At 40.5% G+C, this 27,956-nt stretch overlaps 1 protein-coding gene across 1 annotated transcript; it reads right to left on the bottom strand.

Annotated features, from left to right (window-relative positions):
* Positions 1-64: 64 nt before the first annotated feature.
* Positions 65-27,739, bottom strand: LOC147316019 (serine protease HTRA1A-like). The gene is made up of 9 exons (XM_086259139.1): positions 27,145-27,739; positions 17,782-17,881; positions 17,004-17,208; positions 4,667-4,861; positions 4,546-4,578; positions 4,351-4,465; positions 2,611-2,674; positions 2,376-2,471; positions 65-744 (listed from the first exon to the last, which is right to left on the bottom strand). The coding sequence occupies exons 1-9, from the start codon at positions 27,602-27,604 to the stop codon at positions 576-578; spliced, it is 1,437 nt and encodes a 478-aa protein (XP_086115265.1). The 5' UTR covers positions 27,605-27,739; the 3' UTR covers positions 65-575.
* Positions 27,740-27,956: the final 217 nt, after the last annotated feature.

Below are 27,956 nucleotides of genomic sequence, written 5' to 3'. Positions count from 1 at the left end.
GAAAGAGAGCTGGAAAGAGCATTTTTTTAAAAGGCAGTAAGCAGAGTGTCAAAGCAAATGGAGGTAAAAAACCTTTATTTTCTTCTCCAGTATACATCACATAAACAACAAAGTATTTCTACAGTACTTTAAAAAAAAAGGGGGGGAGTTTAGAAAACAACAATTTTACAAATATGATTTGCTCAGCAAGTCGCTTAAAATTGCTTCAAATTTCAGTCAGCCTGACTGAGCAACAGTACATTAAAAAAACAACAACAACAACAAAACAAGTAAGCAGGTGAAAACACTATGCCAATGACTATTTTTTTAAGGTTTAAGAACACACAGTAGTAGCTTTGATCAAAGCATTAAAGTCTAAACATGAGAACACACAGGGAAAATAAAGTACAGCGCTGCTTTTAAAGCATCCGTACAGTCATTCCTTTCAAGGCAATGCCAGAATTTTCCTGGATGTGAGGCACCACCGGCCTTTGGCCACAGGGAGAGGGTGCGTCAGTAAAAAACCCCTCCGATATAAGGTCCACTGGTGATAAGTAAAAGCTAGCTCCAGCAACTGTGGTGTGATTTCTGGAGGGTCAAGGGTCAATTTCAATGGGAACAACAGTGAGGATGGCATCTTCATTGCCACGGCGCACAACCACTTTTAAGGTGTCATCTCTCTTGATGGCGGCGCTGACATCGGTTGCTGTTGAAATCCTATGGCCGTTGATCGAGATGATGACATCATGCTCTTTGAGTCCAGCGCTGGAGGACAGAAGAAGAAAGAATGATTGAGGGGTTCATAAATGGAAAAACATGTGCGAATAGGATGATCTTTGTTTTCGGAGCCCGGCTATTCTAGTTGAGTTTTATGACATCAAGGCACAGTTTTAGCCTCTGAGGAGGTGTACAGATGTTTATCAAGTCCAGCTGTTCCATGTCACCTTCTATCACTGTATACACTATTTTTTTGTATGTTGACTAACAGAGCACAAAATACTGTAAAATCATAGGAACGTAGGAAATAAAAATGTCAGTCCACTGGTTTTATCCTATTGTTAATAAATCCCATACCAATCACTGAACTGATTGTTATTCTTTATTTCCACGTATATGAACTGAAGCTTATATTTGGTCATCCTCCATTGTGTTACATTTTAAGAAAATCTGTGATGTTTTTAAATGAATTAAGCTATTAAAGTAATCTGAATGATCAAATGAAATAAATGTTCATGGGTGTAGATGCCTTAACACATTAGTGGTTTAGTTTTATGACAATTTATACATCTTCTTATGTAATTTAACTATAGTTCCCTCTTTAGATCTCAGTGGAAAGAAAATATAGAGGTGAAATACTCTTCATTTTACATAGCCATAATCAGCTATTGGTAGGATTGTTTCCAGGTCTGTGAGCCTCTAAATCAACAAAAAATAAAAACACATTGACTAAAAGCACACTTCCAATGTAAAAAACAAAGTAGTAAAATGGGGATCACGCACAGACTGAGGCAGTAACCAGCAGTGATATCAAAAGCAGACTCTTAAAACAACTGCTTAATCATAGCCACATGTAAACATAGACCACCACACCTTCACTTGCAACAGCATCAATTAACGGAGCTGAAACTGGGATTTCAGTGCACTCGGTCGCCACAGAAACAATCCCTTCCCTACAGAAGAATCAAGATTCCAAAGTCCATAAACCAACATAACACAGAGTGAGATCAAAAGTGAAAAAAGCAGAGCCTAGAAAAAACAAAACAGAGAATATAAAAGGAACCACAGAAATGTTATAATGCAAAAGGGTGGGTTATTTAAGCAATGAGTAAACACTGATGAAACCTTGTAGGACAGACCACTATATAGTGGGATGGGTGAGCAGGCGCAGGAAAACCACAGTTCAGCTACTAACCTCCCTGCATGAGGTTTGAAGGAAATAGCTGACCTCAGCGTCTCCCGCGCCCTACTCTGCTGGAGTTGTGGTGGTGGCTGATTGGAGTGGGCCGCAATTGTGGGAGGAGGGGGATATTTTAGAGGGCCAAGCACTCTAGACATGCTAGAGTGAGCCATTAATTCACATGCTAGTAGGACAGCTATGTAGGAAGCTCTGGGCATGTGTGCAACCTCTTGATGGTTAAACTAGGAAAAGAAAATTAAGAAAGGAAATGAAATATACTATCTATTTGCATTTCGAGAGGCGAGCAGGGGCTGCGTGGAGAGTGATGAGAGTCTTGTGTGAATTTAGTGTAGATGTATTGTATTACGAGCCAAAGACAATATCCCATAGCTAGAGTCAGATAGAACCTCCATTTGCACTTCACTGAGATCCATAAAGTTACAATCAAGTAAGCTTCTACAGAGCCACTGTCTTTGGAAACTTATAATATATTGCTTACATTGCAGCTGGTGTCTTTGCAATGACCTCCATAACATAAGCTCCCGAGGTGATGTCAGGGAAGTCGCGGAGTCGAGTCTTCAGCTCTTTGGCTAGCCTAATGGTAGGGGGAAAAAAGGAGAGAGTTAAACACAAAATTCTGCAATTCCCTGTGACCTGGGTATAATACAATGTTTCATTTATTGCATTCTGGGGATTGAACACAATGGCTATGTACATAAAAGTGTGCAACTTACCCTGGAGTGAGAGTCATCATCCTCACACCAATATACTTCTTCTTTGCTTCTGTTCTCCCTAAGGCTGGACATAGAATATTCAGTTATCTTCTAACCTGGGTCTCTAGCTACAAACCAGAGACCAAACAGCACTTTTCTGTGTTGGAGTCTGCAGTTTCATTGCCCAAAGGCAGTGCTTTAGTAAAGGAATATGACCAGGGGAATCATCATCATTTTTTCAAGCATTCAATGGGATGTGCACTGTGAATTCAGCTCGACCTCGAGGCTAAGACTGTCAAGTTGGAGTTATACTGCAACATCCTGGGGCCTCAGAGGGGAAACAAAGTGGCAGGGACTTTCCCAAAACTGTAGCATATGCACTTTATTGAAAAGACAGCACGTTTTCAGAAGGACTGAGACAATCTTCACCTTTCACCAGCCCTACTTGAGCCATATTTAGCTCCCAGTGTCTTTGTCCCTTTCATCCAACTAGAAGGTTCACTGTTTTTGACAAAGTGAGGGACAGCCAGCATACATAACAAGTGAGTGTCACAACAGGACTTCTAGAGAGCGATTCAAATGTAGCCGAATCTGTGAACAATCTCAAAGGGTATAAAGAAAATAAGAAATGCAGGTTTTGCGCTGTGAAATATGTTTCGAATCTTTGTTTGAGATCCTTTTCTCAGTACATCATTTAGAAAACCCGTGAGTAGCTTTCTGTTCTGGTTCACTGGTTTTACTTAGCGGAGGCATTAGTCATTTGTGTAACAAACAATTACATGAACTCACTTATCCACCTCAGAATTGGTTCAGGGTATTGCATTCTCAAGGCAGTGGCCTCAGAACAGCATATGCTCAATACTGTCATCAGTGCCACCATGCTGCACCTGTGACCAAGGCAGGGATGCTGGCATGGTGGATGCTGGCATGCATGTCTGAGTTATTGCTGCAGCCTTGCATCTCCATATGAGCATCACCTCTGATCTGATTGGTCTTTCTGGAAATCTGGACAGAGATGCTGAGATAAGCTGTCCACCCTGCTAGTAGAACAATAGTAGAACAATGTCTGACACTGACACAGTAGTGCAGGACTTTCTGGATCAGGAGGATATTCATGCACTTTCTTGGCAAGCATTTAGTCCTGATATGTTTCCTACTAAACATGTCTGAGACAGGCTGGGTCTTCATGTCCACTGCAGAGCTGCAGGCTGCACACATCTGGGAAAGGTGAACAATTTCTCAACAGCTTATCAGGACACTTTTGCAGACAGGCAACTGCTGTCAGAGGAATATCAAATGTACTTACTATATATGTATTATAGTGCTGGTCTATAAAAGCTTTTGAAAACACCAACTTGCATTTTCCTTTTTGATTTGCATGGATCAGGTGAAGTCTGCTTTATATAGGTAAGTTTCTGAATTTCATTTCTTATGAAACACTACTCAATGAAAAGGGCAAAAAGCATAAAATAAAAACAAACAAACCAATATGCACTGGCACAGATTTTTCTTTTTAGTTTATTGTAATGTCAAAATTCTATTAGGTAATGCTGGGCATGGATTCCCATAGCTCTAAATACAGTGAACATATCGCAAGAGATCACACAAAGATGAAAACGAAAAAAACTCCTGAACTAGTGAGCTGAATTATAGCTCATTTAACTGAGATCACGGTCCAGCTCTCTTGGCTTCTATACTAAAAGTGATTGAAGAGAGCCAGTAAAATGAGAACATTAATAATGTGTCAGTGAGAGCTCATACCTCTGGACTGCCTGTCGTATGACTCGGCCAGGAACTGTCGAATCTTGTCCGAGGGTATGGCAAAGGAGATGCCCGCTGTCACCTTCAGCGTGTTAATCCCAATCACTTCACCATCCTATGCCAGTAAACCTCAACTCAGTGACTGTAAATGGTGAATTGTAGAAGCATAAAAACATATATATAATTCTGGCTTACCAGATTGACCAGAGGCCCTCCAGAGTTGCCGTACTGTGAACCAAAAAAGTAAATAACTTATCTGTAGTAATCCGAGAAAAGAAATTCAGTGAGAAATGACAATTCAGCTTTATTTATTTACGTTGATGATGGCGTCAGTTTGAATGTAGTCCATGTCAGAGTTGCGAAGGCCTAGCTCTCTGCCCCCTCGCTGAGTAGTGCTAACAATTCCTGTAGTAACCGTATTCTGGAGGGAAAATGGGCTGCCAATAGCAACCACAAACTCTCCTGGCCTCAAATCTGACGAACGGCCCAGCAGAAGTACAGGAAGCTTGGTCTGCAAGTGGGACACAGAGGGTCAGTATGTTTATATTTGGAATCCAAGGCTTGCAGGTAAAGAAAGCATTTCTTTAGCATTGATAGGATAGGGTTTAGAGGCGCAACGTCAGCTCAACAGTATGGTCTGCAAACTAGTCCACTCATGTCTCAGAATAATTTGCATTCCTTTTAGTGATTACCTGACTTTATGGCCAAATATGCTGCAAAATCTAATAACACTTCCAGCACCTTTTGTGTTTTGTGCTAATATGCGTATTAGCATTTTAGCAGCAAACGTAAACATGCTAACGTTTCTGTCCAGTCTCTCTGCGCAATAAGCTTACTGTAGAGTTATAGTCTTGAACCCCCCTCCCCCCAACACACACACACAGACACACACACACACAGATATTTTTCTAGCCATTTGACAGACTCCATAAAAGGAATAGGGAATCATTTGTGAAACTAGCATCTACATTTAGCCTACGCTACTCTGTCATCTGCTATTTTTAACTTTTATCTTTGCATCTTTTCAGTTACAAGTTATGCACAGAATAACAGAAAACAAAACAAGTGATGCAGTTAAACTTATTCAGCTATTCTTATACTAACTTAATGCATTCACTTTAAAACTAAACTATATTTCTTTGCTCCCTCGACATCCTCCATGTAAAGTTGAGTAATATGTAAAAAAGTAACTCTGAAAGAAAATCACAAGTTCAGTGTTGCTTCATTTGCAGTCGCTCTGCTGAGCATTTCTCGTGATCAGGTGTTTTATAAGTGGACAGCAGAAAAAGAATTACAGCTAAACTGCAAGTCTTCTAAACATAACCCACTCAATGCAGCATGGTCCTGCTCCCACACAAAAACAATTACCACTTTAAAACCACAGGGGAAGGGAAATTTATGCCAAACAACCTAAAATACTGATAATCACGATGAAAGGCTTATTTGAAAGTGCAGCTCGGCTGAGAAATGATTCCTAATGGCAAATGTGTGCCAACAGACCACAGATGCTAGAAAATGGATAGATATTACAGTCAATAATGAGTACCTTAAGCTATGGTTGGGCCTGTTACACTGGGTGGTAGAAACCAGGCTGCTGAGTGCTTGCCTCAGACACCGAAAGAATATATTTATCCATCCACAGTGACAATTTCCTTCTTTATATGAAATCATCTCTGCTGGATAGTCCATAGTCAAAGCATGTGTAATGCCACATCCACATGGGTCTGTATACAGTTGTACCCAATAACCTGCAGGGAGGCAACTTTCTTAGAGGGGAAAAAAGTACCTATCCCAAGAGTTCCTCTTGTGAATCCATTTTGTTTACTCAGGGTTATAAATAGGTGGCGTAGGAGGGTGAATGTTCACAGGGACAGTAGCACATGTTAGTGTACACAGACAAAGGGATCATATAGGAAGCAATTTGCAAAATTATATCATTCCCAGCATTATATCGGGGATACCTAACTGCCAACGCATGCAAACACTTTCTCTGCATCGATGCATGTTTGCAGATGTAGATTAAATAAAGACATGCGACTCATAAGCGAATTGAAATGCATTTAGAAAACTGAGCTGCAGGAAAATGTCAGAGACAAATCTTTTCAGTGATACCGTGTTAAAGCTTTCTGTAAATGATCTCAGTGCTCATGGTGAAGTTATTATTAGAACATGACAAAGATAGTGAGGATGAGAACCTTTCAATCTTACCTCACATGCTGACAGAGACACAGATATAGAAATACAAACACAACTACTATAAATGTCGCAGGATTAGTTCCCAATTAGTGTGAGTTTGTTTCAACATTGTAGGGTTTGTTACAAAAAAATATGGCAACACGCACAAGCTACATAACTGTACGCACAATCCAACAAACAAGCATTTGGCATGCACATGCACATACAGAAAGACACCTGACACAGGAGTAGCAGTCTGTTTAATCACTCCAGCTCCCCCCTCCCGTCACACTCCATGTGAGATAAGAGTATAACCAGATGGAAACAGGAAGAAAAAGAAACACACACGCTGCGGAGAGAGAGAGAGGACATCAGGTGGATTCAAGTCCCTGCTAAGGCATTTACCCACTCCACTGCCTGTCACCATGATTCTGATAACAGTTAGTGATACTGGTTGTGTCATGGTGACTGTTGCTACCTTACCACCTGATCTGACTTTATTAAATGCAAGCAGTTTGCGGCTTAAAAGTTTCTACCTAACCCTGGGTCTCACACACACTCATGCAAAAATCACACTGCATTCACAAAAAGCATGCACATGCAGGGCAAAATGCAGAAGTTGGCTGACATGCAAACAGCACCTAGGTGAGAGGGCAGAGCAAACACAGAGCGAGTGGACTCCCCAAAGTTTCGAGAGACCCCTAGCTTACATATCACTTACTAATTGTTACTAGTCAGCAATCTGGAATCACTTGTGGAAAATCATCTCGCCATGTGAGTCCGCCTCGTCTGACCACCCAAGTGACTCACCGTGCTATTTCAGATGCACTGGTACTTTACCCAAAGACACTATAGCCGCACTTAAAGGAAAGAGGCAAGGTGAAAGAAGGGAACAACAAACACCACAAACCACAGGAAGAGAGTCTGAGAATGTGAGACGAAAGAGTGAATCAAAGTTACGTCAGGAGCCAGCTTATTACCCCTAAAAATATTTTTGGCTTAAGATGTAGAAAAAATAAAAACGACAGCCACGGTAACATTTATAGAACAACAAAAAAAAAAAAAGTCTGATCTGATGAGGTCTATGAGGATAGATTTTTTTTTCTTCTTAAATAAAGGGCTCTTGTTTTGTTAGGTTTGAGACCGTTTCATTACCTCATATTATGGCAATGATGCCATAGATTATCCTCTCTTTTCTTGCCCAAAAGAATCTGTGTTTTCCACATTCTTGAGTGTTTAGATAATAGAGAGAAGTGGGCCATCAGATTGAGGAAAGGAGATTTAAACAGCTTTGTTTATGTTACCCAAAGAGGCAGCTGTAAGCGACACATTACTGAGAAAAATTCAAAGCTTTCGTAAAATCTGCTGTCGCCTAGCAGAGTATTTGTTCAACCGCCTGCACACAGAGAGGTTTGGCGAAAGGACAGTGAGAAGAATATGCTGGTTGACAACCCCACAGAAAGACTTGAAAATAGCTGTAGAGTTGCTATAAAGGGATTTATCAATGTTTGATGTTAAAGCTTGGGTCGTTTGGAGCCTCATTTAAAAGCCATTACACTAACTACCTTTTTATGACTAGACCAGGTGCAAACTTTAACTCCAGGCAAACTAAGATGGACTGAGGCTTAATAGTGTCTAAGGCACATGTGGACACACATATAATCACTCAGAGAAAGGGAGGAGGTCGCCTAAGCGTGAACCCTCACAAACTGAAGTCTGTAAATTAAATCCCACACACCTGGCACTGCTTAGATATACAGCTAGACCACGTCAAAATACACATATTCAGAAACAGAAGCTCGGGTTGGGTCAGTGCATGACCTGAACTGTATTAAAGCTCATATGCAGTCACATGGCCTCTAATGTTTCCTTCATGCAGGTGTCTTCAAAGCAAGGTGGGCATATTTTACAAAGCTCTACTTTACAAAATTCATAAGTACACTAAGGTATAGGGTTTTACTTGCTGAACTTGCCCTCGAGGTTGTGCTGATGCAGTTAAAAATGTGGCAGGATTCAGCATGCTCATGCAGTACATAACATCAAATAAGGGAATAAGAAGATCACGCTCAGGAGACTGAAAGAGGCTATGCTGACTATGTTTGTGTGCTTGTGAGCCTGAGTGGTTGCACGGTGTACAATGGACTCGTTTACATGAATGATAGCACAAGTACAAAATAAGTAAATAGGTAATTACTTCACTATTTATAGTTTGAGAAAATTTTGTAGAAGTATGTAAAGTCACAATCAGCACATAAAATAGGCATTTCCCACTTCGTAGGTGTCCACGTCACACTGGGTGAAACCATATCCTTGCTGACACCAGTGCGGAAACCACTCCACTATAGGTTCCATATGTTCTTGAGAATAAGAGCAAACATATGTCTGCGAGATTTGGACACATTTCACTCTGTAGCATGAACGCTTACGAGCACTAAAGGACATCTCAGTTCTGGCTAGACACCGCAAAACTTCGAACTGTGCAAATCACAGTGATGAGAGCAGAGGAGGTCTAGTCCTCAAGCTTCATTTTTTTAACCATCTATCTGCCCCTAACATTCTCCCTGACCCTTTCCACATTTTCCGACACCGTGTCCGTGTTGTTACTGTTACGGCTCGGGTGCCAGTTTTGCCTTTTGTCTTTGGAGAAGCAATCTACATTTTGATTAGATCGACAAGCAACATTATATAGCATTATGTATCAAAAGCTGGGGTAAAAAAGACAGGAAAAAAATCATGGCAAAAAGAATCTGCAGGTCATTGGCAAATTAACCACGATGACACCTCCCAGAGCCACTGACATCAGTGTTTCCAACTTTGGGCTCACCCGTTTGATGGTAACGTGCAGGTGCTAGCAGTGCATGGAAATGGTTCCAATGAAAAAGAGGCCACTTTACTTCCTATTTGCCTTTCATGCCAATTATTAGACCTATTAAAAGCCAATAAATAAAAGCCAGGAAAAACTAGCTAAAGGTAATGTGTCATCTATCCAGATTAAGACCCAAACAGTTATACCTAGATATATGATGCCTTAGCCTAATTTTGTACTGGATTTGAGATATCTGTCCCCGATAATGCAATAAATATGAGTGGTGTTTACATTTTGTAGCCTATAACAGTGCACTTTTAAAACCTTTTTTTTCTGGTTCAGAGAGGGCCTTTGTCAGGTGACAACACAAATCAGCACAATCAATCTGACATTACATGTTACATCTCTGTGTTAGTGGAGAGAACCGAAAGCTATGCATTTTCCTACAATTTCGGGCTTCTTATTAATTGCCTGATATATCTGAGGAAATGAAACAAACAAGCTAACAAAACTTGTAAAAAAGATTCAAAATGCAATCTGTAGATTCATTTGTTTCCCGGAAGATGTGTCACTGCTGATTTATGAATGTAAAAACTCTAATTACACTTAAACATAAGTAGCGAGTGTGCTTGGTTTCAGAGCAGGGTTTTAAACAGGGACAAAAGCCTATGTCCTTGTTTATATGCCACTGGAGCAAATGTGACTTTTTAAAAAAAAAATCTGAGTGGACTAACCTTAAAACACGGGTTCACTCAGCTGCCTTTAAAATAGCTTGCAGTTGTCTCATAATTACATAGCTGAAGATGCATCATACCTTGTGTCATTAGGGAAACAATAAAGGTTATTGATAATCAGCACTGAGTCAAATATGCCGGTAATCCCGTGGGCAAGGCTGTTGCCAAGAAAACAATTACACATCAAAACAGTAGTCCAAGACAATGAGTGTCAACACCCAGTCGGGTAAAACTATGTGTGTCTATGTGTCCATTTTCCTTGGCTCTTTTCCCATACTACTGCATCTTTAGGCCTGGGAACCTTTTTGGTTACAGAGGAGAGAGATGAAGGAGAATAGATGGCTCAGGAAGGGAGGAGGAAGTGATTCATTTCCTTTTTGCCTGTCTCCAAAGGCGACACACAGTGTCTTTCCACTGGCAGAGGAGCGTGACCTCCACGTCCCCGCAGTGAGCTGTCTTACACCCATGTGGACAAATGCGGACTCATACACTTTCATAATGGTTTGAATAACTGCTTTTGTCTATCACCTCTGTTAATTGAGGGATTTCAAATGAAATGTGGGCATCTTCTGCAGAAATATTTACCCAGTGTTACTAATATAAACAGACAAAATAAACAGATCAGTGCAGGCTGCTTTATAGACATTCACATAACACAGACACAGACGCACACAAAATCCAGCCCTGTCCAAACCAACACCAGGCAAATTTCCCAGAGAGGCTGGTTAAAAATGTTGATCGCCAGTAAAAACAGTTCTATTGTTGCATGAGAACACATGGAGAATAAAAGACTTGTTTTACCACAATACAGCACTTGTAAAGCTGAGAAAAAGTTAATGACTCATTAACTTTGAATCTTTTTGAGTCACCTTATCTTCAAAAAGCTTTTTTTCACCCATTCTAGGATTTACACTTACAGTGATATTGATGGCACATTTATAGCTCATCATTTAGCCTCTCGGTGATTTCAGATGTAAGTGGGCAAAAGCAGATTTTAATTTAGTATGCAGGGGTCAGTTTGCACTATCTAAAATCATGACTGCTTGCTCTGTTGCCTACAAATAATACAAAATGTGATGGCCAGATTCAGCTACTTTGTTCACTTCTCTGGAGGCAGTGGCCTATTTTTCAAGGCCTAGGATATCCAGATAGGGGATAATGAATATCCCGCCAAGACTTTCTATTTCATGCCCTCGCCATTGTTAACAATTGCAGTTTAAATTTTAATATACCTGAATAAAAAGCTCAATCACTTTCACAACATCTTTAGAAGATGACTATCATTGAAAGTAAGGTAGAGTTCGGTAATTTTAACATTTTGTCCTCACTATTCCACCCCCTATGCAAAGCACTACCTTATCGTGGTGGAGGGGTTCGTGTGCCCCAGGGATCCCAGGAATTATGTTGTCCAGGGGCTTCTGCCCCCTGGTAGAGTCTCCCATGGCAAATTGATCCTGGGTGAGGGACCAGACAAAGAGCAATTCAGAACACCCCCATGAGTAGAACACCAAGGGAACAGTTCACTCTGCTCGGGATAGGGTTACCAGGGCCCCGGCGTGGAGCCAGGGCTAGGGAGCGTCTGTTGGCCAGGCCTTAGTCCATGGGGCCCGGTCGGGCACAGCCCAAAAAAGGGCCCCACTTTGACTGAGAAAATTGTTGGGCGGTGGAAGGAATACTTCAAGGACCTCCTTAAACCCACTGGCACATCTTCTGTGGAGGAAGCAGAGTCTGGGGACGAGGGGGATGATCGGCCAATCTCCGGGGGCGAGGTCACTGAGGCAGTTAAACAATGCCTTGGTGGCAGAGCCCCTGGGGGGGGATGAGGTCTGCCCTGAGTTCCTGAAGGCTCTGGATGTTGCTGGGCTGTCCTGGTTGACACGCCTCTCCAATGTTGAGTGGAGATCAGGGGCGGTACCTCTGGGAATGAGAATCAGCACCTACAAATCTGAGGCCATGGCCTCAGCTGGAAAAGGTTGCCCAGTCTGGGTCAGGGACGAGTTCCTGCCCCAATGGATGGATGGATGTATGGATGTTCCTAACACACACATCACACACCACAGCCTTCCTGTGGTCAAGTAGAGCTCTCGCACTGGATTACTATACAGAGCTGTAGTCTTAAGGGACTTTGAAGTAAAGAGGTAAGAGGCTTTTTAGCTGCAGAGTCAAAGATAATGCATGGCAGTACATTTGCATTTCATTAAAGCAACCAAATCACTTTCTAATAACTGCACAGATTAAGCCATAAACTGAAACATTAAAAAATATGACATACTGCACGGGACATTTGGAACATTTTGAAGTTCTAACGAGGCAGTCTGTGTTGCTCTCTATCAGCCTAAGTAAACAAATGTCCAACAGGCTTTGGAATCACTTACAGGTATAAGTGAACAGGGGTCTGAAAGACTTAAAAACCTAAAGCTTGATGGGCTCCATCACGCGCATCACACAGTGCAATCATTAACCTATTAGCTCACAAAGTCCTTCAGACATGTGGATCCATTTTCCAGGCCTTGGCCACATCACCCTCTCATTCTCTGTCCCTCTTGCTTTCTCTTTCCCCCCATACTCTCTACACAGGAACAAGTGAGCACAGCACTTTTTCCCCCTCTTTCCGTCCCCCTCTGAAGTTCCAGCTGCTGTAGACAGACTAATGTGTTCCCCAGAGCTGAGGGGCAGACCACAGCCCCAGGAACAGACTGGGCCCTGCTACCAATAAACTCTAGTTTCACATAGAAAAAGAGAGAGAAAGAAAAGAGAAGAGATTCATTATACAGTCAGGGAAAACTTAACTTTAAACTTTCTCACTCATAAACAATTGTACCATTGTGGAGTTTTATTGATTATTTTTGGCTGCTTCTATACTGCTGACATTGTAAACAATTAGCTTTTATTTAACTGGAAGAACACTATTGGGGCTGGTAAGCAAAGGCAAATGATGACTGATGGGGGGGACGATGGAAGACTTTCAGCAACAAAATAGCTGAAAACTGACCTCTGTAGCTTTAAAAAATTAAAATCCCTCAAATCTTTCTGAACACAAAAAATAGAAAGCTTAAACAAGAGAATATTTGCTTTTTCTTACTTACTCTGAAAATGAATATGATATAGATATAGCCAACATCACTTTTTATTGATTTATTCATAGACAGTGAATAGGCATTGAATGAATTATTCTCTGCCAAATTCAGCTATTAACATCTTCAAAACTAAAAGATCGTGTCATTTTAATGATATGGATTACAGACTATATATAAAAGATGGATGTCGCTTTTGGATCTGAAAGTCAAACCATTCCTAACGTCCCTTTAAATCTTATTTTTAATAGCCAGCAGTGGATGATCCTCTAGTTACAAAAATGTGTGCTTTCAGAGGAGTCTAGGGGAAAACGATCCTTTGGCTACTTAGTCTGTGACCACAGACTCACCTTTACAGTAAAATGTAGTACAAAGTAGGATGTTCAACAGTATGAGTGGGAAGTCTTTGGTTTCACGGTCAGAACTGCCCCTTTACTCATAACATCCAGTTTGAAAACACTAAGATGCTGATGGTTAAGTTGCTGTGCTGGAGGCTTCACTAACCTTTGGCTACTATCACGATGGCTTATTTGAAGTCTTCCTATTCATACCTCAGATTTTATGTTGACATTACTCTGTCGTCTAAAACTGTGGTAATAAAAGAAGACTATTATGAAGTTGAAATATGTGGTTATTACACTTTAGGTGCTATAATTAAACAACCCGAGGTAATTATTCTGCATGGTTTCAATGTCCCTTTTAATGCAAACCAACTTTGCTTGCCCTCCCGCCCTCACATTATAACAGACTCATCGTCTAATTTTCCATCTAATAACTCTCACTAGTTCCACACGCTAAGTTCTGCACATTAACAGAAATCCGAGTTCCAAATGAAAATCTAAATAATGGTGCCTTTGCAAAGTGACCACAGGTCTTCTGGGGCTTCATCGCTGACACATGGTCTGGATAACTCATTCTGGCTTCATATAAAACAAACACTTCATACTCATAGTGTTGAATGTCTTGAATTACAGCAAACCTACTCAAATTACCTGCTTCTTATTTTGCAGGCAATTTTTAGTAAAGCAGGTTTGTTGTTTATCAAGAAAAAGTCTGATGCATCGAAATGTTTCAAATGCATGTGCAGTGAAAGGTTTCTATGATGATGAAGATTCTTAAACGGCCTATATCTTTATGTTACTACATGTTATAAGTACCAGTCATTCCTGAATCTGCACAGCCACTGACCATGTGCTGCAAACAAACAGGGGAAATCCCCCTCAATAAAGACCAGACTGACTGTCATCAACAGACTGAACAGGTTTTATCATAGAATGAACAAATACAAAGCACATGTCATTGCTCTTTTCTGCACTCCTTGCTCAATTTGTGCACCGAACAAAACCTGAATGCTTCAACCTCTTCAGACTTAAGGGTGGTTGGGGGGGTCTTTGTAACATACCTCGCTCTGCAATCGTGACCAACTTTTCAGCTGTGTCACAGAGCCATGAGAGTGAGCTCCCTAATGCAGCTCTGCTATGATTCGCAGTCAATAGGCCGTGGCTCTCTGCCACACACTCCTTCACATGACTGGCTGTGATTAACATGCAACGTGGATCCCTCTGGTCCAGTAGACAGACAAAAACGCAGACAGATAGGGACATTGAGAGAACTGAAGAGAAAATGCAACAAACATATGTGCTACAAAGCAATGCGTTTTCTTTTAAATATCAACACCGTCCATAGATTTTTACCTGCCAGGAATAAGTGAGTGTCTCTGCAAATTGGTTGTGAAACAAGCATTGTAGTATCTGTCAGTTGTTTTTGCAGCTTGTTGTGTATGAACACTAACAAGATCTGGACTGACTGCAAGCCAGCTGTGTTTTAAAGACCCATCTGGTTGCACCTGCATGCTCACTTTGCTTCACTTGCACTCTGAGTACTAGGCTAAATTTGGAACACTGTCATTCCAGACTTGAATCGCCAAACCAACAAAATAGTTTTTTAACAGCAGTTTAACGGGAGAATTACAAAACCGTGAGTTAATATTTTTATTCTGTTGTGCTGGCTGTGACTTCAGAAAGCTTGGTCAAAAATACCTTTGCAGACTTTTTCACTTCAACTAACTCAGGACTCATTGGATAAATGCTTATTTGTCAAGCCTTAATTTGGCCAAATGAACTCAGTACAGTACTCAGTGAAACCAATTCAGAGACTTGTACATATATGGCAATAGACACACAAAGGTATGTCTGTAATTTTGTAAAAGCTGTTTCCCTTTACAGTCACTGCAGTATGGGACTAGATAAACAGATATGGTGGGACATTTATGTAGAGTCATCAAGGGCATGGAAAACATGCTAATATAATGGTGGAATAATTGTACAGCATTTTAAAAAACAAGAATTGGTTCAGATTTTATCACTACAGTCAAATATATACATACATACATACATTTACTTAAATCATTTAATAAGTGACTGAAGGTTCTGAAGGATCTATTAACTTGAAAAGTTAAAGAAAAGGCCAAGGTCTACTAACTTCTCAGTGATCATGATTCATTGCAGCTGGTAGTTTGTCTTTGTCAGGATAAAAAGGATTTGTTTGACTCAATGATCAATGCTGACCAATACTCAGAACAAAAAAAAAAAGAAAAAAGAACAATGGGAGAGTCCAACGAATTCAGCAAAGATGTAAGAAGACGAATTGCAGCTTTACACAAGTTATGAAGGTGTCTTGGAGCCATTTCTAAAATACTGGATATTCAAAGATCATCAGTTCAAACAAATGTATAAGTTAATCAGAATTGTGACAACTTTGCCAAAGTCTGCAAGAAGAGCCAAAGTGTCACCCTCAGATGAGAGAAAATTGGTTAAAATGCTTAAAAACAACCCAGGAAATACCAAGAAAACAAGCCTGCCATGAACTGGAAACTACTGCAACACCAGCTTTACTGTACATAGAAAAGAAAGTTTTACACCACCATGGACCAATAGGGGGCTGACCAGGAAAGAAGGCCCTGCAACAACAGTAAGTATGACTAAAATTTGCAGCTGCCAACATGCACTAACCACATGTCTTCTAGAGAAACGTTTTACAGTCAGACGAGACAAAGACTGATATTTGGCCACAGCAGCAAGAGAACAAAAGGTGAAACTTGCTAAGGGAAATTAACCACATATTAATAGGGGTGTTTGTATATAGTTGAGCCTGTATAATTCTGACCCTGTGTGGATGACATAAAATCCCAAATAAATTCAAACTTGTGCACCAAATTTAAAGTCATTAAACATGTACATGTACAGTCATTGCACCCTGCAAAACAGATAGTTCAAAGAAATCATTAAAAACTTACCATGAAATTTTAGAAAATACTTCTATACCTGAAAATTCGATATTGTTAGAAGTTCAATAACACACTCATGTCTGCATGCTAGCTAAGAATAAAAGCCAAAAGGCAATTAGCTTAGATGCGCATAAAGACTGTCAGAGAAATACTGAAAGCATACATTTGTCTCGTTTGTTTAATCAGTACATAAATAGAAATGTCAAATAACTATAAACAAGTAGTTAAATGCTCATATTATTTCTTGGCGAACAGAAGCCAAGTCCATGACTGCTTTGAGTCTCTACTGCCAAGTCTTTACACTGAAAACAAAGCTAATCAGCACATCTGGCTCTTGCTTAATGTTTAATGTAGACAGATGTATGGTCTTATTGATCTTCTTATCTCACTCTTGACAGGAAAGTGAATGAGGACTATTTCCAGTATTTAAAACTATTCCTTTTATGGTGTGCTTGCTTAGATACGAAGCAAGAAAAACAAAAGCGAACAAAAAATTAATGGTGTTCACTGTGAACACCTCTAACTACCACATCTTCTATATTTTGCAAGGTTTCTAGAAGTCTGACACTTTAACTAACCGGTGCATCGATCTTAATGAGGGCGATGTCTGATTTCTCATCCACGTCTTTGATTTTGGCATCATAGGAGGCGCCGCTCTTTAGCTCCACTTTCACTCTGTGTTTATTGGCCACCACGTGGGCATTGGTCACAATTTGGCCATCTTCAGACACAACAAAACCAGAACCACTGGCCACTGCCACTTCACGCTTGGAATAAGTCATCCTGTGGAGGGAAGAAAGGGAGACATTAGGAAAGAGTAGGAAAAGGTTAGACTACTGGTATTCTTTCCTCTCCCCTTTAACAGTTTTTCCAGAATAGTAAAATAAAGCAGTACATGGTGTAATAGAAGTGTTAAATGCAAACCAAAAGTATGTATACTATATATATATATATATATAAACAGTAAGAAGGTGAGTATATAAAGCTAAGCTGGAGAGATGAATAAAACAAGAGACAGATCTAAGTGAAACAACGACGGATGAAGGAGAGACAGAAATCTGAAAATCAGAGGGTTTTGACCTTCAAAAAAACCACTTCACAAGTGATGGTGACAGACAGAAGAGAGATGAGACAGATGAAGAATCAAAGTGTCAAAGAACAAGAAGCAGAGATTAAAAAGCACAAAAATCTGGTCGGATGATTTTTAAAAAGAAGATGAAAGACTAAACTTGAGAATAAGGTGCTCTACCAACTGGTGCAGTGTGTTTAAGTACACAGGTAGGTTGTAAATTCTAGGGTTTTTCAGTCTGCCCCTCCCCAGCACCGAGCACAGACACACAGGTACGCGGCTCATACTTGCGGTAAAGTTCAATGTGAACCACAGACGGAGCAATTTTCTCCACCACGTCGGCAATGAAGTTGTATTTGTGCCTCGGGCTGTCTGGATTGTCTTGAGCTGGAAATACATCATGCACACACAAATACACAAATAGGATGTCAGCCTGGTAAAAACAAACAAAAGATGCATGGAAATACTGCATGATGTAAGAGCTGTGTGAGGATAGAGAACCAACACATTAAACTACCCTTCATCATAACACATCTGGGAAAAGAACAGATGACAGTTCATCTGCGGTTGAGACTGTCTAGGTCTAGGTCTGACACACATGTACTCACTCATTTACAGAGTCTGGTAATAAACCTTACAAATAAACACTTCACACTGACATTTACCCTTATCTTACCCCATGGTTAAGGGTGACAACAGAGCAGTTCTAAAACCATCCGCAGCTCATTTGTCAAGTATAACACACAGACAGTGTGACACTGTATGTTAAGGGACTGCCAAATTCACTGAATCACCCATCCAGCTTTGGTAAGTCAGGAAATGCTGACTGACTTACCTGCTCATTAAATCCTACTCAAATGACAGTTTAAGCAAGGCTATGAATCAAGACGTCCCCAACCTTTCCCTCTTTGCTTTTCATCCTTCCATCCATAAGCTGTTATTTTGCCACGTACTTTGAACTATTTTGTCTCACAAGAACAATTTTCAGTCATTACTTTCTCCTAGATGACAGAAATTGCAAAAGTATAATCCCCTGGATATCAGTGATTGCACTGAAGGGTAAAGAAACAACAAAGAGACACTTGAGGTGCAGTTAAGCTAACACCAGCATTTAATGAGCATCATGCTGCTGTATGGAACACCATTAAAAAGTACAGTCCACAAACATTTGACAAACTGCAGGAAGTAAATTCTTCTGCATGTGGTTGAAGTCTTGGTGGTCGCAGTGAAGCACCAAAATTTGTTTAGCGGGAGTTTGTTAGCTGTGAAAGTGTTCTGTTAGCTAGCAACCGTATTTATAAACTGAAGATAAAAGATGGATACAGATCAGTTCTGTATCTGAAAAGCAACGCCAATTCAGAAGTGACTTAAACCAGATCTCTTTCTAGTGGACTGTTGCAGTGGGTCACACTGAAAAGTTAATGAAGACATAAAATTAACAATGAGCAGAACTGAGTTTAACTTATCGGAGAGGCCCTTCACTACAGCTCACAACAGTTTCTCATGAGGCCCCTTGGAAAAACTAATTACCAACCACTGCTGGAAGAAGTCATAAGGAAAATTACTTGGATTAACACTTTCCTGATGAGTATGTGGTTTCCATGTTGGACCCACCCCTTCCAGCACTTCCAGTTCTAAAAGCTAAAATGCTCAGACACTTCACAATGGTAGCTCAGGAAAAAGTGGGCCTTGGTTATAAACTGTTATGTTTTTAACTGAATCATAAACACAGAAAGATGCATGCATGCACACCTGCGACAAGAAGCTCACAGTAGTAGTGATTCTGGTAATATTGTCCTCCCACTTTCCCTCAGCTGAGCTGTAATGTAATTCAAATTCCTTTACACTGGATGTGGACAGAAAACAGTTCTACATGAATTTACTTGCAGTAAGGTTTATGGATTTTTTGCTCATGTTATTAAATATTAACAACGGCAGTAAGGTCATGCTCTTTGGAAAGAGACACTGTTGTTGAGTTAAGCACAAGGAATATCATTTATTTCTAATAAATTAAAGTGAAGCGCCAATATGTCCGAAACTGGACACCAAAACAGTCTAGATGAATGAACAGTGCTACAGTACGGAGGAAAACATATAAAGTACATTTTGAGGTGAAAATTCCTTCAAGATAAACCCTTTGAGCATCATGAATCAATAATCCAAATCAATAATTTTACTAGAAATTTTTTGAGTTGTGGAGTTTTTCACCTCACGGATGTATGTACTGAAATCCATTTCAGTCCTGCTAATAATTGTCAAGCTATTTCTCTAAAAAAATTCAGATGCCCACCTCATATTGTAATGAAAGGACAAACGAGGGGCTCACCAAAGTTAGCAGGTTTCTGGGCATCTGGCGATTAAGATTGCCTGTGCAGAATTTTACTATAATCCATCAAATGCTTGATGATTATTTCTGGGTATACGGTGTACCAAATGCTATTCTTAGAGCTAAAAGCCACTGAAAGAAAAAAGAAAACCAAGTTGCTCATAAAGAAATGTAACCCCTTTTTTTCCCCCAACCCCGACATATATTTTCCTGAACTTTAAATCAAGTATTAAACATTATAAAGGCCAAACAACCTTCTTGCAATAGTATGAAGAAAAGATGGAAATGTTGGAGTAATTTCCTCCCTGCTAGCTTCAAACCCGGGGGGTTTCGTGGTCAGCTCTGATAGGATTACTGTGAGAGAAAGCAGGGCCCGGGGTCCAGAATCTGTGTTGTTTCTGGAGTGCTCCCAGTCTCTTCCACTTCACCATGTTATAATGAGTGAGGCCTCCTTGCACACATGCGGAAACCAGGAACACTCTGCTGCCACTACAATGCCAGTGTGATGATAGCAAACTTATAGGCCTAGTGGTGGTGATTTGGTAGAGACAGGATGTCATGAATCAGCCATTTTCTCCTGAGTTATATAGTGAGATAGATCGTTTCATTGCTCAACTGAGCTTACAGCTGAAGCTTAGAAAGACTTTACTGTTGGAAAATTAAGTTGACTTATGAGCGAAACTGAAAAGAAGTGTCTAGATGCCAAAACGTGACTGATTCATCTTGATATGTGGAGAGAAAGTGGGATTTAAAGGCTTCTGATCACTGTCTCATCTAAGTATTGCTCACGAAAAACCTCTCCATCTGCTGAACTGCTGCTATAGTAAGATGGGATCTGTGATTGCAAGGTAATTTTCTAAACAGCTTATGTGTGTGTGACATTTATACATTTAATTAGAGTCATTATAAGGAAAGAAAAGAGGACATGCTTTTGATGGTGTGAAAAGTGGTGCGTTCAACTTCTTTTGAAAATGGGCTTGTTTAGGGTGTCACAGAGTACATTATAATAGACTCAGAAACAGCATGCAGTTTCAAAATAACTGCATGCAAATTTAATGGGCATAATTTGCCCGCAGGAGCTATTTGGAGATTACCTAAAGGCAATCATTTAGAAGCTAATGTAAAAGTAAGCTGTAGGTCACTAATAAACAAGGCAAATGGCTTTTTAGTTCAAAAAGCAGATTGAACTAGAAATCCAAGTAACATAGCGTTTTTCCTCATAGGCGACAAAACCAACATAAACACATATAATAGGCATATAATAACAGAATGACCAATGATAGACTGAAAAGCATTTTTCATGCAGATTGATCATATAGAGATATATACTCACTTGCCACTTTATTAGGTATACCTGTTTAAGTACTTGTTAATGCAAATATCTAACCAGTCGGTCACATATCACGTGCACATGGTGACACCAGCTGAAAGTAATTCAACTTGAATATAAAAATGGGGGGGATTTAAGAGACTTTGTATGTGGCATAGTCATTGTCATCAAATGGAGTGGTCTGTTTATTTCAGAAACTGCAGAATCTGCTGGGAAAAAAGAAAAAGAAAAAATCCAGTTCTCTGGATGAAAACATCTTGTTGATGGCAAAGCACAGAGAATGGCCGGACTACTTTGAGCTGATAGGTAAGTCAACAATAACTCAAATAGCCACTTACTACAAACAGAGTATGCAGAAGAGCATCTCTGAATGCACAGCACATTGAACCTTGATGTAGCAGATGGACTAGGGGTGCCCAATCCCGGTCCTCGAGAGCTACCGTCCTGCAGCTTTTAGATGCATCCTTGTTCCCACACACCTGAATCAAATGAATGGCTTGTTATCAGGCCTTTGCCAAACATGATGGCATGCTGAAGAGATCAAACCATTTGATTCAGCTGTGTTGGAGTAGGGATGCATCTAAAAGCTGCAGGATAGTAGCTCTCGAGGACTGGGATTGGGCACCCCTGGACTAGAGCAACAGAAGACCACACCGGGTGCCACTCCTGTCAGCTAAGAACAGGAAACTTGAGTCTACGGTTCAAATCGGGTCTTCAAAATTGGACACTGAAAATTGGAAAAATGTTTCCTTATCCGATGACATGTGATTTCAACATGTGGATGGTAGGGTCAGAATTTGGTGTAAATACCATGAAATCATGGATCTACCCTGCTTTCTATCAGTAGTTCAGGCTGATGATGTAATGGTGTGGGGGATATTTTCTAGACACACTTTGGCCCCCTTCATACCAAGGGGGCATTGTTTAATTGCCACACACTATTTGAGCATTACTGCTGACTATGTCCAGCCCTTTATGCCCACAGTGTACCCATTTTTGTTCCGGGCGCTTCCGGCGGGATAATATGCCATGTCACAAAGCTCAAATCACTTCAAAGTGACTTCTTGAACATGACAATGAGTTCACTGTACTCAAATGGCCTCCACAGTCACTAGATCTCAGTCCAATAGAGCACCTTCGCAATGTGATGCAACATTATTGATGTGCAGCCTACAAATATGCAGCAACTATGTGATGCCATAAACCGAGGAATGTTTACAGCACCTTGTTGAGTCTGTGCCACAAAGAGTTTAGGCAGTTCTGAAAGAAAAATGAGGCCCAAACTTGTACTAACAAGTGTAATAAAGTGGCTGGTGACTATATCTGTGTGCACCAAAGACGCATAAACAACTTTATAGAAAGTAAACTGGAAGTGGAGTATTTCACACTTGGTAAATTAAGAAGCGATATATTTGGTGTAACAGCAAGTACACACTCTTGTTACTCCGACTCACCCTGTCAGACACTTAGTCTAATTGCTTCGGTTTATAGGAAAGCATTAGCAGAAATAACTACTGACTATAAAAGTAGTATGATAATATGATAAACAGTAATACTGTAAATGTTAATGATTAGCAGCACACCACAAAATATCACTTGAGTTTCAGGGCAATGGCAGACTGAGACTTATGAACAGTCTTGTCAATATCACAGACATTATGCTGCTATTCAGCAGATATTTTGGAGATGGCACTTAAGGTAAAAGTGGGGATGGGTCAAGTGAGTTGCATGTAATATAGAGTGGATGTGGTGTTTAGATTTTTAAGCAGTCCAAAAACAAAATTGTTCTTATGTGGGAGGGTGGCATTCCTACTAAGCAGTAACTTATCCTGACAGAGAAGCGTATACACACTCTCACCACACAATTTAAATGATATACTGACATAAAAACAGTAATAAACCTGCTTTAAGTTTCTGTGACCTGATGAAGTTAAGATTTCACCCATATGCAAGACATATTGAGAAGTGTGGTAACTGCTAATGAAAGCCTCATAATATTTAAGTATCTATTAACAATAATCAGATGTCGGAAAGAGTTTTTTGGAGTCAGTTCAAGCATTATGTGGGGAAAACCATTCAAAAACAACATTTATTAAAAGGAACCTAATTTAAAAGTACTCTCCCCTCCCAACATACACACTCAAAGCCCCCCCTAACCTCACAATCCCATACATCCATTACCCCTCCCCACTCAACACACGAGCTACAGGTCAGGGTGTCTTTTCTTCTTCAGCTTTCCCATGCATAGGACCCTTCGTTTTATTGGTTCCTGCAGACTAAAAGACGATTTGTGTTCTCCCAAGAAAAAACCTTAAGAAATGAAAAAACATAGATGTGAACAAAGTGGATTCAGTCCAGCTGGAATTAAGCTAATGCACTAGCAAATCTTTCAGATATGTTAAGAAGGAGGGGCAAAGGAAAGGATCATTATCAGCATGGACATCCGGTCGGAATGCAAAGAACACAGCCATCAGTTATTCTCCGGAATTTTAGGTTTGTTTTCCTTTAGATCAAAGGTAATTTAACTAACCAAAGGGGAAACTCATATAAGCTCTGAAAGAGCCAAAATAAGTTTAGAGTAAATCATTAACTTAAAGATAGAAATGTTTAATAAATTAACTCTTTTCACTCCACATTAGCATGAGAATAGTGAGGGGAAGGGTGTATAGCCCGCATACAAGGTGTGCCAGGTGGAATAGAGGATTAAAGGAACCAGTCAGTGAAAAGAAAGTAAGGTCAGCAAGTAAAGCTACGTCAAATGGGTTGTTGTCAAAGGACAGTACTGATTGTTTAAAAAAAGCCAATAAAATGTAAATAGTATGGCCCCTCTTTGGCCTTAAAAAGTATGGCAAGTATGCGCCTTAGTGCATATGTTATTATAAAATTACTTCCAGTAGGTCATTGATTTTGGCTCGCTGTACTTCTTCAATGATTCAGAACATATGAGCTTGCTACAGTGTTAAGACAATGAATCATTTTGTTTCGATGGGGCTTTTTTCCCCAGTTATGAAAGCATACAGTTGAGCTTTGCCGCTGTTTATAATACTACAATGACACACTGGCAGCTGTTTCAAATGACTCACTGAGTGATTATAATTAACCCAATTTTTCCATTCCCAATATTGATTCAATTTACCCTATTTTAATCCAGTGAACTTAATTTTTTCCATTGTGAACTCCATCTAAGGTTGAAAGCACATAATACAACCAGAAACACTCACACTGAGTTAGTAACAGGGCAGTTAGAGCAGCATGGAGAACCCATTCAAAACCATGTCCCATTTTATTGTTAGAAAATGATGTATGTCGATCAGTACAGCAGCTGCAAGAGCAGGTTTTAACCCTTTAAAAGATATTAAACCAATGCAATATTCAGTACAGTGTTTAATAACACTTATCGTGGCCCATAGACAAGAATGGAGGTACAGCAATTTGGTGTGGTGCAAAAGCATTACATTTCTCTAATTAGTGCAATTTAGGAAATTCGGACATACACAAATGTGCTTATGTTGCGGTCAGTATTAGATGACATTAAAAAGAGGCTGAGCACGGAAGAGGCTGCAGCAAATATAGTTTAGCAGAGAGAGGAATGAAGGAAGCAGGAGAATTACAGACATCAAACAGGAAAAAGAACAGATGAGAAAAGCAGACAGGCAGACATTCAGAACCAAAAGCAGACACTGACAAGTAGAACAACAAAAACAAGTCACGTGCATGTGCCCAAAAATGATGTTTTAACATCATGAGTGGCTGAAACAAGTTGCTGAAGAATGTGCGTATTCAGCAGATGTCACTCGCTGGAGTCACAGAGTACATTCTGTCTGCAACATCAGCTCTGAATTATGAGCAGCACAAACTGTGTCGGGTTTTCAACTGGATTAAAGTCTAAACAGATTATAAGAAAGTCAGCCTCACCTTCACGTTCACACCTTCATGCAACCCCTCCATAGTTCTGGTTCACAGTTTGAGAGGCACCAAGTGATTCAGTTCTGATCTCCAATACTCTTCAGCGCTTTTCCTGTCAGTCTGTGTCACATTAGTGCTTTTAAACTGCCAAAAAGGTTTTTTTCTGCACTTTAAAAAAAAAAAAAAAAAAAGATAATTTTTAACAACTATGACACCAAGGTCACAGTCAAATTTTGGCCTAGTTTTTTTCTTTCTTTTTTCCCCAAAATGAGCTACGCCTTTACTGTCCAGACACGAAATGACATCATGCAACTGCGCTCACATGTTTTTTCTTAACATGAGGCCAGGTTGCGGTGTATTTCAAGGCACTCAGAGGGGTTTAAGTTTCTTTTCAGTGTCAGCTCTTGACATTCTGAGTCAACAGACCTGTTCACAATTTATGTTAAAGTTGACATTTCTTTTTAAAATATGTGCTTCTGCTACAGTCTTAGTCAGCACCAGCCTGGACAGGGACAAATCTAATGCACGAAATAAAATGCAACTTCCAGCTATGGAAATTCTCACAGGGTGTCTTGGAAAATCAATAGCACTCACCACAGTCTTGCTCAGTTTCAGACATGGTTAGCTGCTCGGGAATGACTTAACCATTTAAGCTTCTTACATGACTGACAAACAAATGTGGCGATGCAGTCTGCCCTTCCACTGTGCCCACATGGTTTTTGATGTACATGTACAACTTTCCCGAAAATATGGGTTGCTAATTTTGTGTTTTCCTCAATGTCTCCTGCCTGTTTTAAACAGTCTTCAACAGAGGTGGAATTAGTGCCAGGAATTCCTTCATGTGACTGTTAAGTGTGATTTATGAGTGACAACACAGACCAGGAGTGAAAGACACTTCCACAGTCAAAAAGAGAAGAGAGGAAGAAGCTGGGGTGGTGGTGGGGGGCTGTGGCAGGGTGGATTCAGTAAGTTTCCAAGCCTTGAGGTAAGTTATAGATCTTTGATGCAACAGGTGTTGAATGTTGTCCTTTGTGTGTTTTTAAGTGCACATATGTTGCCAAATCTGAGGGGGGGAAAAGTACGTACACAGTAACAGTAAAAACCGTAAAGGACACAATGTTTTTACCACCTGCAGCATGACTAGTGATCGTTTTTTCATTCCTGGATGTTTTATGTCATGCATAAATTGTAAACAATTACACTACTAATGATGATATATGACTCATTGATTCATTTTGTACAGAATGTGCATTCTCATTTGGACTGTGCTGTTTCACAGAGCAGCAGATGCAAAGAGTGAAGTCTCATTATAAGTGAGCTTCACTGATTAGCACAAAATACCTGTCACATGACACTATGACAAAATGCAGGTCCATACTGAAACACTTCCATTTATCATTATAAATATATCTCCAGTTATATTTAATAACAGTTTATATCATACATATCAGGTTTTGACATTCCATTCTATTCAGCTAATGCACATATTTCAGGCAAAGACCACACGGCATAAAGGAATCAACCAGATTATAGTCATGTGATTGCTGGTCATGCACGCCAGAGTAATCCTAAGGTTCACATCAAGCTTTACAACAGGGCATAACTCGTGGCTTCATTCAGCCATGGGGGGAAAAAAGAAAACAAAACAAAAGAAAAGCCCTCTCTGATCAAGTCTAATTGTAATGCAGGATCAAGGGCTGCACTTGAATGGCTGCTCTTGTGGTTCCAGACACATGGGGATTGTGTGCCACTGAATGCAGCGCTGAGCTACAACATCTGTGCGACCTTGAGACAATAAATGCCCAGTGAGGAATGATGGGATCACGTTCAACAACAAGTTGTAAATAATTAAGGTAAAACGGCCAAAAAATGACACCATGTTACAGAAAATGTGCAACGATTGATTTCAGCTGCAAAACTAATGTTTTTGGCTCACAACGCTCAAAAGAGAGTAGCCTATTCATGATTCTTGACACTATACTGTAATCAATTAACTTTAAACGTCGAATCTACTCCCTCCTATTTATTATCAATATCTCAGTGTGTTTTGGGTTAAGGGTGTCTTGATCAAAACAGTGTGAGTTCTACCTTTCCCGCAGGCTCCCCGCTGAATGAAAAGAACAGGTGGCTGTTGCAATTTCTGCGCCCGTCGACTGACCCTCTTCAGCTCGCAGATATTCCGGTAGGACACCCCATCGCTTCCACAAACCGCTTCGGTGGTTTTGCACACGCAAATCCCACTCTTGCTTCTCCTCCTCACCGTCACAGTGTATGCAATCCCGCCGGAGACCGAGCACTCCAGCTCCTCTCCGCACACTGGGTCGCCGAGCTTCCCACTGCCGCCGCAGGCTTCGCCTTCACCGGAGGCGCACACCGGGCAGCAGTGGCAGGCGTCGAGGGTTTGTCCTGTCGGACAGTCCGCTGGTAGCCGAGGACACAACGACTTATCACACCGGGAAGGACATCCGACAACATAACGGCTGGAGATTTGCGCATCCGCCGGCACGGCTGCAAAGGCTACGATTGCGCATAACAGCAACCAAAACATGTTTCAGACTGAAAAAGAAGCTCCCCTAAAAATTCACCAGAAACTTTTAAAGAGTTCCAAAAGGTCGCTCTGTGCTAGCAGTGTTATGGGATGACAGAGCTCAGTGCTGAGGGGGGAGTCATCCCAGCTGGAGAGGCATTTAACAGAAACTCCACTGCGTAACCAATTACGCGATTTTACGTTTTTGCTGGCACGGCATCAAACATGCAACTCACTTTCTAGATAATAACAACAAGCAGGGTGGTTGGTGGCTTTACGTGACGTACTGAATCGGAAGAGTTAAATTACTGACATGTCTCCAAAAGCGTGAAGATAAATAATCAGAGGAAAGAGCAGAAAATTGCCATGACTG

Source organism: Aulonocara sp. 'chitande type north' Nkhata Bay, linkage group LG13 (assembly GCF_057382095.1).
Source record: "Aulonocara sp. 'chitande type north' Nkhata Bay isolate Kocher_YH1m ecotype deep benthic linkage group LG13, A_spYH_male_GT1.1, whole genome shotgun sequence".
Taxonomy (NCBI): domain Eukaryota; kingdom Metazoa; phylum Chordata; class Actinopteri; order Cichliformes; family Cichlidae; genus Aulonocara; species Aulonocara sp. 'chitande type north' Nkhata Bay.
Note: the sequence above shows the minus strand (reverse complement) of the source record. Positions and strands in the feature narration are given on the sequence as shown.

Coding starts and splice junctions, on each gene's coding strand:
- LOC147316019 (XM_086259139.1), bottom strand. CDS start 27,604: ATGTTTTGGTTGCTGTTATGCGCAATCGTAGCCTTTGCAGCCGTGCCG. Junction 17,209..17,781: donor CACATTGAACTTTACCGCAA/GTATGAGCCGCG, acceptor TTCCCTCCACAG/GATGACTTATTCCAAGCGTG. Junction 4,466..4,545: donor GAGGGCCTCTGGTCAATCTG/GTAAGCCAGAAT, acceptor TTACTGGCATAG/GATGGTGAAGTGATTGGGAT.